Source organism: Pelodiscus sinensis, chromosome 9 (assembly GCF_049634645.1).
Source record: "Pelodiscus sinensis isolate JC-2024 chromosome 9, ASM4963464v1, whole genome shotgun sequence".
Lineage (NCBI taxonomy): Eukaryota > Metazoa > Chordata > Testudines > Trionychidae > Pelodiscus > Pelodiscus sinensis.
The window spans coordinates 44,697,554-44,713,610 of record NC_134719.1 but is presented as its reverse complement, the minus strand read 5'-3'; the positions used below and the strand labels follow the sequence as shown (position 1 = coordinate 44,713,610).

Sequence of the window (16,057 nt, the reverse complement as noted above, 5' to 3'; positions counted from 1 at the left end):
CTCTCTAGATTCATTCTGACACTATATATTCTCCACATTCAGTAATGTGTTTTACTTATAGGACATTTACCATTTATTTGCATGTTTTTCCTCTCCTCCCTTTTAGGAGAAGACAGACTCCTTTAATTGCAGCCTCTTCCAATCTGTACTCTGCCTCAGATTTAAATCTCAGATTATAATTGCTGCAATTGCTATGTTTTAATGCCTGGACAATATTCTGGAAAGTCAGAATCAGAATTAGTGTCAGATATGTTTCTGCTATTACCAGACACAACCACTGATGCAGTACTTATTACTGTACAAATACTGTGACTATTGCTTGTCTATACATTTTCTTCTCCGGCCTGAGACCTTTCTGCTCCATTTTGTTTCTATGATTAAACTATGAAGAGGAAGCATCCTTTCTTTTCAGTCCAACACCACCACTGACACTTCTTCAGCCACCTCCTTGTCATTCAACTAATTGTTTCTTTAAAGTGTGTGTCAAACTCAGCTATTCAATTTATATTAATCCATGGTGAAAGCTTCAATTTAAAAAAACATCATCCTAATAACATGGTAGGTATATAATAGTATTGAGTTCTTTTACAAAGCTTTTCGTTCATAGATCTCAAAGCAGGTTAAGGAAAATATTACCTATATTTTGCAGATAAGGAAACTGAGGCATGAGGCACACAGGCTAGTTTTTGAGCAAGGAAAAGAATGCTGATCTCCTGAGACAGGCACATAATAAATAGAAAAATAAAATTAATTGCTCTGAGTCGTCAGTGGGACTTTCACCCAGTGTCTGATATAATTGGATATTAGTGCTCATGTTTCGTCTTATTCTAGCAATGTAACAGTTGTAAATCTTCTGCTTAATCATAGATTGGGTCATCTAGGGCATTTCTACACTGCACCCATAGCTCGAAATAAGCTACGCAATTTGAGCTATGTAAATGGTGTAGCTTATTTTGAGTCAATTTTGAGATAGCTTATTTTGTAATTTGACACTGTCTACACACTGCTAAATTTCAAAATAAACCCCTATTCCGAAACGTCCCTTGCTCCTCATGGAATGAGGTTTATAGGGTCATCAAACTATCAAGTCCATTATATTTCAGAATAATGGGCTTGCTGTCGGGATGCGGGATAGCTATTTCAGGACACCTCCCGAAGCCCTATAGACAAAGGCTGATATTGTATAGCTGCAATATCATTGTTCTAAAATCAATAATTATTGACATCACTTCCAGTCTGATAACATTAAATCTGTATATCTGAAACCTAACCAGAAAACTAAAAAGGATGCTATGGTACCATCTTCTCCATCAGCAGTCTGTGTTGTCTGAGTTTTAAGAGAGTTATTACCAAAGTAATACTATCAGTTTTTCTGTTTGTTTTACAGGTTGATGACCAAATGAAGCTGCTTCAGAATTGCTGGAGTGAACTCCTAATTCTAGATCACATTTATCGGCAAGTGGTACATGGAAAAGAAGGCTCCATCCTTCTGGTTACTGGGCAACAAGTGAGTGTGCAGACTCAAAGAGGTGTTGTTTTTTTATTAATCATCTTCAAAATAGCAGGAGTTTAACTAGGTCAGAAGCACTCATGTGTTCTGAAACAGAGAGATTGAGTACAAATAATGTAGATAAAATGACTTGTGCACTCTGTTCCTAGTCCAATGATTACTGTTAAACTTATAGAAGCAGATATAATCATAAGCACTTTGCTTTTCCAATCTACTTGTATACCACTATGATTGAAAGAGAGTAGATCAGAAGTGTCTCTCAAGAAGTTGTATTTCCTAAGACTAAAATGGTTTCTGGCAAAAAGTAGGATTTGGACCTGAGCAATAGAAGTTTATTTTTCTTTGAGAATTGTGGTTTACTCAGAATAGTTGCTGGTCAATTTAGAAGTTCAGAACCCCAGACACCCTACAATTATTACCTCCAAATTTCCTGCTCAGAGTCGGAAAAGGTTGAGGGTGTGTGAGAGAGGGATAGATTCTCTCTTAGGAAGAACGAACACAAATCCATGAGAGAATGATTTAACACATTGTCTAGGAAGCTAGCATTGTACATCCCACTGTTGCTAAACAGCCTCTCAAAGAGTTAATTGTTTCCAGGCATCAGAGGTTTAGACTGTCTGACAGCAAAAATTCGGACTAAATTATGAAATGAAGAAAATTGTGGGGAAAGCTAAATAAATAGAAAGCTTTGAATCATTTATAATTTCCAAAAGCACAAAGGGTTTGACAATGAAAAGGAGAACCTTATTCATAGAATTCAGACTTTAATGGAACAAAATGTACAGTATCTGTGAGAAGGAGAGTATGCATGAATGTTTGATTCCTGATTCAAAGTGAAAATAAAAGATGGTCCACTGGCATTTAAGTAACTGCAAACTAAAATGCCTAGATTTCTATGCAGAGTGGGAAACAACTCCTTCTTCTGACTACAGAACTACATTGTGTATGTATCTATGCTGTGCTTAGAGCCTTAGCCATAATTTTATGAATGTGGGTCGATTCTCTGTGCTCCAAAGAAGTGTTCTAAGCATATATGAAAGGTCATAGAAGTGTCCCTGCCTACTTACTATTAGTAATAAAAAATGTCATACAGTGGTGTGAGAACAGGACTGGGCAGCCACACCATTGCCACCTTCTAATCTTGGATAATCCTGAGGCCCTTTGCAGCACTGGGCAAATCATTTAATGTCCCTACAATTCTGCCCCTTCCCCTATGACATCAGCTGAAATGAGTGTAATTACTCTCGGTTTATATTGATGTCATTGAAAGCAAATTTGATCCTGTTTCCCCACCTGCAAAATGTAGATAATTGGAGCGATTTACCTATTGAACAAGGATGCATATGATTTTTGTATTTATAACACCCTTTCAAAATCGAAAATGTCACTTGTTTCAATAAGCGCATTGGCACATAGCTCTGTTCCTGAGAGCTATAGTAAATTAATGTTTAATTTTATTTGATTATTAACTTATTCCCCTGCATTGCATCCCTTTGTGCACAGTACTAATTTCTTACTGCTTTGGCCACTTTTCACCTGTACACAAAAAAACATAGATGTGTATGTAACACAAAGACAAAGCAGAAGATTTCATGACTACTGGACAATAATGCAGAGCAAGCTGTATAATAATTGCACTACTTAGAAATTGGAAATTTTATTTTTCTAGGAAAAATTATAGACTCAAACAAAATCAAAATATGATTAAATTGTGCTGATTGCATATATTTTTGCCCCAACACCAATAAGCAGGTAAAATATGGCCTCTTTTCAGACCCAATTTCACCTACATTGCTTCCAGCATTAGACATTAGTCCAGCATTAGCTGGTGCAGGCACTCTCAGTATCCCCTGAAAAGAGATTCTCCTCATTTATTGTAATTCTTCCTTCAACTTGAAATGTTCAGACAATAGAGGGACCCACACTGAAGAAACACAGAAACAACCAATTTCAGTGCCTTTCCTATGGATGGGCTACTGCATACTTCACTCATGCTGACAGCTAACCCAGTCTCCACTACCTCTCCTACAGACTTTCGCTGAGAATTAGAGATGAACAGTAGCTGAATCAAATAGTCCATTGAAAAATAACAGCAGCGAGCACTGGACTTGCACAGCAAGGCTTTGCTTTATTTATTTATTTATTTATTCGTGTGTTTATTTGTTTGTTTATTTATTCGTTTATTTCGTTGGAGTTTCATAAACGAGATTCCTTTGTGTGTGTGTAGGGGGTTCTCCCCCTGTGCGGAGGGGCTTACGTCCGCCCCCCTCGGTTCTCCGATTATCGACGCCTTGACGCGACCGATTCCAATTGGTTTGGTTAGGCGGTTGGGGGAAGGGGGTCCGGGCCCGCCCTCTCTCCGGACCCCAGCCCAGGGCCCTAAGGTCGGGGAAAAGGCTCCCCCACCTAGCAGGGGGGGTCGAGACCCCTAAACTCCCCTGCCCTCAGGGTCCGCGTCCCCGCCCTGGGCTGCTTCTTCCCCCAGGTCCCATAGGCTCACCTGGGCCCTTCCTCTGACCCTGCCCAGGGCCTCCAATAATGTCGACCACTCGCCGGCTCGCGGGGGGGGTGCGTCTCCTCGGCATTCCCCCTTACGGCTGGTCCGCTGCGACCTTTTGAGTTGCCCGCCGGTCGCAGGCAGATCACGTCACCCCCCTCGTCGGCCTCTGGCCCCTCCCAGGGCCGTCCTCCCCGTGACGTCTCTGCCACGTCTGCTCGGCCCCGCCCCCTCTCTGCGCTGCCGGCCGGCCCCGGCTCGTCACCCGGCCGGTGTGCCGGCGCCCCCGTCTCTGCACTGCCTGTCGGCCCCGGCTCGTCACCCGGCCGGGGTGCCGGCCCCGCCGTTCGGGGACGGCGGGCGGTGATCCGCTCCCCTCCGGGGGGTGAGTTCTCCCCCCGTGGTTGCGGTGTCCCGGCGGTTTCCGGGAGGGGCGGGGCTACCCCGCCACAGTGTGTTTCAAAAAAGTACTTTTTCAGATCATTATGATCCCTCAGCAATTCCTCACAAATGAGTTCCTTTCTGTGCATGTTTCATTTTCTGTACTAAGTGCTGCCCCTCAGCAACATTAATTACCATTTCAAAAGGAAATAAACTAGCACAAGTGCATCTTACATGTCTCCAAATTTCACAACACAAAACAACCAAAGAATGATTTGCACTGTATTAGTTAATTGCAAAACATTTCCACATTGCTTTCCATGTCCTGGGTTTCACACATAGGATGTGATAGCAATAAACCATTTCCTATTAAAGAGAAACTTTAATTTCTCCAAGGTTATGTGCTATTCTACTGGATTTTCTATATAATCTGCTGGCACTTTTTTTGTACTCGGGACTCAAGGAGTAGAACTTACAGATGACTAGAGAATATTATTCATTGTTCATGCATTTTGCTGCAGTAGTTAATGTGCGGCATTTGATATATTACCTAGGCTGCCGGGACCTGAGTTATTCATTTTGATTTTACCCACACTCCCCTTATAGTTGCAGTACAACCCTCTGTTTTCTACTCAGTGTGGTGTTACCAATCTAGTTGAGCTTCCCCTCCTGGAATTTCAGCAGATTGCAATGAGGGATCCAACATCTGTATTCTGTGTGCTTTAAGCCTCTGGAGTCTTAGCAGAGTCCACAGGCTGCTGATAGCTTGGGGTCATCAGGCACACTATTGGGATGTATATCCTAGCAGCCCATCCTGAGAGTTGAGACTTTGTAGTCCAATTGCCAAAACCCTGGGACCAGCACTGACGATGTTCCCTGATTCCCCTACAGCTTAACCACAGTCTCTCAGAATTCCAGTTGTATGGGAGTTCTAGGTCCACAGGTTAATTCAGTCAGGACTTGTGATAGGCATCACACAACGAGAAGGACTTTGCACAGAATTCTAAAACCATCATTCTTCCTTTAAAAACACAGAATGCACAGCTCTATTTCAAAATAGATAATTCTGCTCATATTTCTCTGCCTCAATTTCTTCACCACTTTAGACTATTTTTGGGCTGAGGACAGAGGACAGATCCAGGATACTTCTGCTGCAGCTCATGTCTTGATTTCTAAACCAGGGAGTACTGACTTTCTTTGACACTGCTTGTTCTGGCAATTAAGCAGAGGCTTCCCCTAGCTATGAAAGCATACCGGAATCTTCTTTTAATGCCGAACTCCTACTCCTTCTCTCTGAGTCCCTTTAGTTTATATGTCCTACCAATAACAACACATCCTTTGTTTTGCTACTCTAAAAGGGATTTTCGCTCTTAATCCCCAGTTGGAGGGGTTAGAAAATATTGGTTCTCCTTAAAGCAGTCCATCTTCTTAATATTGCTAATATGCGGTAAAAATGCAATAATTAAGGTTAACTACTGTCCACCATCTCTAATCTGGACTGGATGTGCTACAGGCCTTGTCAACATATGGCAAATTCCATGAGGTTCTCAATAATACAGTATTTTCATAAGAACAATTTCAGAGCAACAGTCCGAATTCATACAATTGTACAGCCAGATTACCCCACATCACATTTGGTCAAGTCAATTCAGATAAAAAATATAACTTTGCCTAACATTGAGACTTTTTTGAGATTAAAAAAAAATTGATTGGTTGGCAATAACTGAAACAGATCACATGACCAATTGGGTTTGTGAGGATGGGCTATAATTGAAATTCCAGACCTAAACAACCTCCAGTGTTGAAGCAGGATAAGATCTGACTTTCAACCTACATCTGAATTTTGTGGTTGAAACCTATCTCTTGCTGGAACACTTCACAGCTTTCTTTCAACTCCCCATTACTACCAGGTGTTGGCGGAGATGAGCCGGGTTGGGGAAGGGCGGGATATGTTGCTACCCTAATCTCTGGTGGACAATTACTCACCTCAGTCACATTAGCCTGTGCCTTTGGAGATCAAGTTTGCCTCAAGATCCATTTTGTCAGCACACAGTTGATGGAGAGAACTGGGGGGGCGCAACTGAGCTTCCCAGGCGATGGGTACATACAGGAATCCATTTTCAACGCAGTTCCATGTCAACAACACCTAAATAAAATGACAGGAAGAGTAGTTGTAGGGACAGAGAAAAAAGGGGCTGTTAAAGAAGGGACATCAGTAAACTGATCTTCTCTTTTTCCAATTTGTAAAGAAGGACTGAAAAAAATATAAACTAGTTTTAGATAATTAAATGCAAAATTATTGCTCCTGGGATTGAAAAAATATCTCTAATGTTCTTTGGGCATTATTTATATTGTACTCTTAATCACTTTTTCATTATCATTTCAACTATAAACCTCAGTTCCATTCAATAAATATCTAATATATACTTGGTGTTGCAATTGTTCAATTTTTCTGAATTTGTCCAACCTATGTGCTTAGGCGAAACTTTCACTCTAATAATAGGTCCAAACTTGCTATGTATTAAGGCTATAGGATTTTGTTTGCACTCAGCCAATATTATTGGAAGAAATTTTAAGGGCTGAAGTAGGAACTGTATAACAAATATCTGTGTGCCGGTCCTCAATATCAGGATGAAATGGAATCCACAACTGGAATCCACAAATGAATTAACAACAAAATTATCATTACCCTTGATTTTTATAAAAGAGGCATATGGTAATGATACTAGCTTTTGCCTGAAATTGCTCTGAAATATGGTCATCAACTGAGACACTCCAAAGGAACTTCCAAACAACAAAATAGTATTTCTTTTTCTTTCTCACTAACTTTGTGTCAAGAACACATTGCAGTCAGTACAGCTTGTGGTGCTATTTAAAAATAGCATTCTCACACAGAGCATCCAGTATTAAATTGTGTACAGGTGACCAAATTCTGAAGTCCCGAAAGCAGTGAGCTGCAGGATTTGGGTCAAGTTGAAAACAAATGGTACATAGCAATGATTATTTTACTGTACAGTTTATTGTTCTCTTGTGTTCAGGTCTGACCAAGTCACACCTAATCTCTCTCTGACCAAAAGGGAAAGAAGAAACAGAACCTTAGCCAATAAATTTAAAACAATGTTAAAATGGAGTGTTCATTCTAGCTGTGCTGAAAATCTACAGCGATGCCCCCAAATTATTCCAAAATTCACAAGCATTCTGGCTTAATCTCAAATACCAAATTTATTTTTGTCTAAGTGTTCAGTACAGATCCTGAACTTTTCAAGTAACCCTAGACCTACTTCTCAACAATCTTGGCATGATCGGTGTTTGCTTAGCAGGTTTTGCTGCATTATGCATTTGATACAAAACCAGCTTACTCAAAAACTCCAAAAATATATATAGGGATGAGGATTCTCAGGTCTCAGCTAGACTACAGGGAACCGTTGAAAGAAGATATGCAAATTCTGTGTGAATTTGCGTATCTCCTTCCGATTGTACTTTCGAAAGTGGAGTGAAAGTAATTAAGATGCGGCTTTTTCGACTAACCGCCCCCTTCGTCGAAAAGCCGCTCTTCTTCAAAAAAGGAGGTTTACGTGGCTTTTCGACAAAGGAGGGGATTCGCCAAAAAAGCTGCTCCACTTTCGAAAGTGTAATCGGAAGAAGATATTCAAATACCTGTGGAATTTACATATCTTCTTTTGACTGTTCCCTGTAGTCTAGATAAGCCCTCAAAGGAAGGAGGGCATCTTCTATTGATCCACATGAACTAAAACTGCTGGGATTCACATCATTTGAACACGTAGGCCTTCCTTGGGAAATGTTTGCCTTTCTCATTTTTTACTACAGTTTTTTCCAGAAAGAGAAAAAGGTATCTTGCCAAACAGTGTGCACTAGTGGACTGGCAGTCTGGTAGTAACACCACAATGGGCCCAGTGTAGGTCCCATATCAGATTTCAATCTCTAGAACCAACAAGCAAGGGGAGCATTTCAAAGGCAGCATACCCCATCCCTGGGGGGGGAGGAGACACAATATCACTTCTAGCAGTTCCTCAGGGCAGTTGGACTAGTGGCACTGATGGTCTCCAGACTAAGCTCAGCCAGTGGAAAGAGATTTGAAACAATAGAGGGTTAGGAGGGGTGTGCAAAAGGAAATGTTAAATCCTTGAATTTAAAAGCATCTCCTCACTCCCTACCAGACAGAAAATAGTGAATTGCTTGGAGCAATGGGTGGGGGGGCGCCATAACCTTTTCAGTGCTTAGGGACTCTAAAGGTCTTAATCCAGCCCTGATTGCTATGACCACAAGGCATCTGCGATAGTCTTTCACAAAAGTAGAAAGTTCTGATCCCAGATTTAAACTTGCCTGAATTTCAGTCATGTTCAGGCTCAGGGATTAGGTTCCAGGCCATCTCTATGTATACATTCTGATTATGTTCCAAGGGATAGGTCATTCGTTATAGTAATTCCTACAGGAATCTTGTGTCAGTCTCTGAGCACAGTGTGATAGTATTTATCAAGATGGGGTGAGCAAAGAGTGGAGTGGCAGTTTTAACAATGGATTGTAGTGACTGAGTTATCCAGGTCCTGCATGCCATTTTAACATAATATTTAGAGTGTTGTTAATTTGAAGAACTGGCTCTTGATCATTATTTCTTTAGAAAAATAAGGCTAAGCCTACACTTTACCACGCAGTAAACTCTCTGGCTCAAGGGTATGAAAAAACACACACTCAAGCACAGCAAGTTACAGCACTGTAAAGCACTAGTGTAGAGCAGGCTGGAGGTAGGGTTGGTTTACACATAGCTCTGGGAGATCTCTCAAACTTTTAAATGTAGACAAAGCCCAAGTAATTGATTAAAATTGCTATCTGCCCAGCCCCTTGAGAATACTTTTACAGTTGTAGGTTTTATAACAAAGTCAAATTGGTCACTGTTAGATAATCTATATATGGCGCAATACAGGAAACTGCAAACTATTCCTATCTTGATGTACTAGTGATCTTTATAATGTAAGTTACACAAAACAAATACACTACTTTGAAGTGTAATCAGCTTCACTATTTGCATATTATAGCTAATTAGCAAACACAATAACATTATCCTAAGGGAAAGGTCCACTGGCAACTTAATTCATTATCTTCTATTATTGTGTATCATGTTAAAATGACAGGCATCTAATGCTGTACAAGTCATCACAATTTTAATTAATATAACTAAAACTGATTTAACTATACCTGTCTTTGTCCATGATGAGCCCATCTCAATGTATGTAAAACAAAGGTAGCTTTAGAAATATAAAAACCATGCTTAAAAACCACCCTGTACAAACCATGCTTATCACCATAGTATTCACATCCTTGTGAGAAAGCTTTGGGTATGAAGCTCACTTATATCAAGTCACCTTGCTCTCCCGCACCTAAGCCTAGTACAATAATTTTTAAAAATAATTGATTTTAGTGCAGGGAGCGAGCCAGAATGTGCATTGAGATTGTAGGATCTGTACTGGGATGTGTGTGTGGAAGAGTTCTGTGGAATCACTTGTTGAATTCTGGCTGGCTCATCCCGAACAGCACACCACAGCCGAAGTACTGCTACCCTCTGGGAAGCTGCAGCTTGATTTTCCTTGCAGACCACTCCCACTCTGCTGTGCTGTGCAAGGGAAGTGGATCTCATTCTTCCTAATCTATTTTTAAGAAGCTACTAGTCTTAGCAAGAATGCCACAAGACATTCCAGCAAACATCGTTCTCTGGCTGGCTTATATCATCCATGATAAAATTCCACTAACTGGGGGCTTGAGGCAGCCCTGAGGAAGACCCTTCCCCCCTCCCACCCCCGTTTTATGAGTCCATCAAGTCTGTTGTGATGTTGAACTCTCAAGCTGTGAAGCCTCTATGGCCATGGACCAAATGGCAAACAGCCAATTGTTTGACTATGTGTTGAAGTTCTCGCTAGGAGCAGTAGTTCTGTTCCAAAAGATTTGCAGGTAACTGTTCAGGGATCAAAAGATTCACTGTCCCAATTCCACCACCCCTTTTGCTTGTGGAGAAGTCCAGCCAAAGTCAAGTGACAGGCTGGAGAGAAATTCAGAAGCTGAGGAAGTCATAGCCAGTAGCCAGTCAGAGCAGGTGAGAAGAATTATTATAATGAACAGCAGTACTCAATTTGACAGTCCCTGTTAACCCAGTAATACTCAGAGCCTGGCCTTCAGGCTCAGAGCTAATGTAGCCCAGAATATAGCTTGACCCTGTGAACAAGATTTGCTTTTAATTCTTTCTTAGGCAAAACCTCTAATTGATTTCAGAGATCTTTGTGGGTAAAGACAGCAGAATTTGGCCACATCTAAGTAAATATCTTACTTAAATATCTTACAGTTTAAAGGTGTGATTTTCAAATGTACTCAGCATTGATCTAACATTGCTCCCATTGCATTCAAAGGGAGCAGTACTCCAAAGTAATTTAGACACTTATGAAAAATCCCAACTTCAGGCCTCTAAATATGGGTTTAGGAACTTACTTTTAAGCTCTAATTTTTGAATGTGTTTATCATTATGTTGAACCACTTTTTTCGGCATTAAGATCTATTGTACAATATCAGGCCATCGGTCCTAAGGCAGAAGTCGACATTTAATTTCAGTCAGGGTTTCAGTTTAATTAACTAGCATTTGATGGCACATTATGCTCTACAGTATACAACTGCATATGATGTGAATTTCCAGCTCAAGTTACATGTAGTTTTTGGGGGGGAGTTGGAAGGGGTAGAGAGAGATGAGATGGTTGCGGAAATACCTTTCATCAGATTAACTACTGCTGGTGAGAGAGACAAACTTTTGAGTTTACACAGAGCTCTTCTTCAGATCTAGGAAAGGTACTCAGAGCATCACCGTTACAAAGTACAGCTACCTACAGACTGTGATGATGTGGTGTTTTTATCTATCTATATAATTTTTCTGTGTGAGTTCATTTAAGTGTAGTAATTACCTCGCTTCATCCACATAGTTGTTACTGGGGCATTTAGTGCCCTGGGTGAGGTATACCATATGTTGTGATATGTATGTGTAGGACCCAAGGACTTTGAAAGATGCGTTGATCATTGTAGCAGTGGAGATATATCCACAGGTTTTGAATCTGTTATTCTGACAGGGTCTGATGGAGCTTTGAGTTTGTGGGTCCTGGTCTCTGGGGAGCTTGCTTTTGATGTTGAGCTTGAAGAGGTAGAAGAATTATTTGAAGGCTAGAAGAGGGGTTCAGGAAAGATTTCTTTCAGAATGATCCCCATCAGGTCTGGAAACAACACCACAATGTAGTTGTTTGATGATACCCCATATAGGTTCCAATGTGTGACTTCTAGATGTGTACGGTTGGAGGGAGCTTATTTCTGTATTGAAGCAGGTTCTCTTGGGGTCTTTGGCTAGCACATTCCATGATGGAATCAACTTTTCAGTTTGAGTATCCTTGTTTGGTGAAGGTGGTTGTGTGTTAAGATGTATATCCTGATCTTTCTCCCCAGAATATATTCTGTGATATCTGAGGGTATGTCTACACTAGCCACCCTAGTTCGAACTGCAATGAGGAGTTACAGTAGTCTAAATTAGGGGCTTTAGTTCGAACTACATAGCCCGTGCCGCATGTAGCCGCGGGCAGGGAGTTGGAACTACCGGGCATTTAAAAGTAGCGGCGCCCGGGAACATGCAAATAAAGCCCGGGATATTTTAATCCCGGGCTTCATTTGCAAGTTCGAATGACTACATTAGCCATGTATGGTTAGAGTGGGGTTTATTTCTGTATTGAAGCAGCTAAATACCAGATACCCCCGGATCACCACAACTTCTGTCACAAATCCAAATGTACCAAGCAATTTGTTATCTATAACCAAGCACTCAGGGTATGTCTACACTAGCCACCCTAGTTCGAACATACCCAGAGTGCTTGGTTATAGATAACAAATTGCTTGGTACATTTGGATTTGTGACAGAAGTTGTGGTGATCCATGGGTATCTGGTATTTAGCTGCTTCAATACAGAAATAAACCCCACTCTGACCATACACCTCTACTTACGTACACTGCACACATACAAGGCAGATAGGATAGTATGCTGTTTAACGTGAACACTTTTTTTCAGAACAGACATTAACTGAGGCTTTTTCATGCACAGTTGACTTTATATAAACTGATTGACACCTTTGGGGGTCGTCTTTCCACTGACTCATAATTTTCTCACTCTTGAAAAAGGCTTCTGTACACCCAGTATTCTCTAGTTAAAGCTAAAAATTCAACTCATCATATTTACACAATAAAAAAAATCCATTCTGCCTTGTTTTTAATTGCAAATCCTCCTCAAGGGACCAATTCTCCTGCTTAGGAGGCAGCCCTGTGCCTTCTACTAGAGAACCAAGTGCAGTCAATTATGGTAATGAAATGTCAATAAATATAAAAATTTAATACAGTCTGCTCTTGGTGAGTGGCAGGTGAGGACTTGCCTCCCAGACAAATTTGCTGGTGCTGCAAATATTAAATGCACCTGAAAGAGTAGCTGGTTGCCTGAGAGCTCGCTAGTAGAGGGAAGGTGGGATGTTCAGACACCTATTGGGTTTTTCCATTAGATATAATCACATCAATGAGGACAGTTATATTCTTGAAATCCGTCCAAACATCTTAACTTATTATAATGAAGTGAAGATCATATTTTCACCCATGCAGATTCTCACACTGGTACAGCGCTGAGAGACTTTTTTCCCCCTACAAAACAGTATAATTACAAAAGGGGAAATTAAGTTGTGAATGAGATGATTATGCTGTGAACAGTTTCATAGTAATGAGTAGCTAGCATCATGTCATTTCCACAAAATTACTGTTCTGACAGATCTATTAATGTTGCAATTTTTTATTTACTGAACCATTATTTTGGTAACCAAGGTGGTATGTGAGATTCAGCTTGTTCCGTGAGCAAGAACACAGAGTTACAAGTCTGAGATTCCTGCATTCTAAATCCTGGCTTTATCACGGATTTCTTTTGTAGTCTGGAACAAGTTATTTTACTTCCCTACCTCTGTTTCCCCAGGTGTAAAAAGAGGATGATAATACCTTCCTCGCAGGGTCCCAGTTCCCCAGAGCACTTAAGCAAGTTGCATGACTTCGGTGATCCATAAATGGTTTACTGAATCAGAGGCAGTGATAGTCCTGACATGCACCTTAATATTTCATGAAAGTTGAGTATTGCAGTTGTATGGGTCATATTAACCAATATGTAAATACTAATTATTATTACAGGTGGGAAACATAGTAGTGCCTATAGTAAAGACTTTCATTGGGGGGGATTTTAGTTGTTTACAACTTTTTTTAAACTTTCATTTTTCTGCTGAAATTTGGCAGGTTCTCAACCTTGTAGCTATTTTTTTAAAAAGTTTGGGCTTAATGAATTTAGCAGTGAAAGAAAATTTAAAAAACTTGTTTCCATTTTTTAAAAATATAGACTTTTTCTTTCAAACTGCTCTAATGCGTAATGTTGAAACCTGAAATTTAGCAAAGAGAATGTCTCCCTCTTAGAGATAAGTGATCAGGCAAAAATTGGCTACTATTTATGAAAGCCACTTCTAAAAAATATACTTTGTGCTTGCACACCAGGTTTGGTAATTCAATGTATGAATTCCAACATTTGATTCTGTCTGCACATGTGAGGATAGCTTAGGAAAGTTCATAAGCAGTTCTAGTTCCTATAAGGAGTAAATTGGGTTCATCACAATGAAGGCAAACCCCAAAGTAGTCCCGCTTTCCTCCTTATATAGAGAAATTTACTACAGTCATTGCAGCAGTCAAATGATGTATTGAAGATGAGGCTACTTCTGTTGCTTCACTCTTCTGAGAGGAATTAAAGTCCATTAGAAGTCACTGTAGCACATGGGACTTCATTGGATTGACAGGGGTTGATAGGGATAGAAATCCCTCCCATAGACTTGGGACTTTCTACTGACTACAGTTTATGGGCTGGAAGAGAGACCACTGTCCCAAACTGTTCCATTTATGAGAGTTGACAGAGGCTACACTGCTCTTCTCAAACACATGCAATACTCCCCTTTGGGTCAGTGTACTCAGAGCACACATGGAGTCCACCTCTTTGGTATACAACAGGTGCAGAGATCACCCTGTGAGGCTCCTCTACTAGTGCCCACCAAGCAAGGGTACCGCAGTGTTTCCTTAGTACAAACAGCCTTGTACAAGACCTCGTCAATGAGTAAATTTCATTAAGTCAGCCTAGTTACAGAGAAATGCTGTTTAAAGTGGAGGGAGGATTTCATCTCACAACAAATCATAATACTAATTATCTCCTATAGAGCTCTTCTCAAACATAGCTTTCAAAGTGCTTTCTATTGCAAATCCCTTTTAAAAAGTACAGGCCTCAACTGCAGAACAGAAAGGCAGGGGCAGAGTCTGTCATTACATCTGAGCAGTACAACTGAAATCACGGGAGGTATAAATGAAGGCCAGAGATGACTCTTTATATTTTAAGTACAGTTATCTTTTTGATCCTCAAAGTCTTATTGTGAAAGCTTGGCTCCCATTAAAGTCAATGGCAAAATTACCATTGACGTTAATGGGACCAGGATTTCAGCTCCTAGAATCCAACTATTTTCACGGTCCAGTAGGTAATGGCACAAAGTGTTCCTGTTTAGGGATCAGCCATGCACTGTACACACACACTATGAAAAGATGGGCCCTGTGTGAAGGTCTTACAAGTACAATCTAGGTAGAGAGTGAGTGTCAACAACTGGATACAACAGATAGGGGGACAGTTTTGATATGCAGTGGTCATATAAAAAATATTTTGTCTTTTAATTTAGTACAAACCAGTACTCTAAAATGTTGCTACAAAGCATATACTCACTTGTTTTATACCAATAGCATCTGAAAAGTACATAAATACTGTGCATAAGTAGGTTTCTAAACAAAATCCTCCTGATTTGGTTTCATAATTATTTTGAGATTAAAGTATAATGTTTTACATCCCTGAGATATTTCACCTGCATAAGATTTCTTGAGAATCTCCAACTGGACATGATACCTGGCAATGATAATCAGACAGAAATGTGATCTTCTTTTACAGGTGGATTATTCAGTAATAGCATCTCAAGCCGGAGCCACCCTCAACAACCTTATGAGCCACGCACAGGAGTTAGTAGCAAAGCTTCGTTCCCTGCAGTTTGATCTACGAGAGTTTGTGTGTCTCAAATTCCTGGTGCTCTTTAGTTTAGGTAGGTAAAACCTATTATTTATGAATCATTTAATATTAATCTCTTTTAATTAGAACACTTCGGCTCTAAGCTTTTTAAAAAAAATTTTTTTGCCGTAAAATGAAGTAAGGTTTTAAAACATATTTTATGATATTCACATTAAACTGGGAATTATTTGTGAATTATCACTTTTGGGGAAATGCTATAGAATGTAAGAGGGATTTACAAAGTAGTGTTCTGTGGAAATGATTCTATGGGATTTAATAGGATATGATGAGCTTTCAACATGCACAACATCTACTTTAATATCCTATAAAATTTTAAATAAGGGATATAGTTCTTGACTAAATTCTAAAGAAGGTTTGTGTTGAATTCTATAAACCAACTCTGTAAGAACTGGAGAAGTAGTAAGGTTGTCGTATACATGTATTTTGGAAGACCATACATGGTAAATACACGCAA

General features: G+C 40.1%; 1 protein-coding gene across 4 annotated transcripts in view; it reads left to right on the top strand.

Annotated features, from left to right (window-relative positions):
* Positions 1–16,057, top strand: part of NR5A2 (nuclear receptor subfamily 5 group A member 2) — a 125,302-nt gene that overhangs the window by 69,688 nt on the left and 39,557 nt on the right. For all 4 annotated transcript variants that reach the window (XM_006135394.4, XM_075936680.1, XM_075936681.1 and 1 more), the window contains 2 exons: positions 1,388–1,507; positions 15,469–15,616. In XM_006135394.4, the coding sequence (XP_006135456.1) occupies positions 1,388–1,507; positions 15,469–15,616 (268 nt within the window). The remainder of the gene's footprint in view (positions 1–1,387; positions 1,508–15,468; positions 15,617–16,057) is intronic.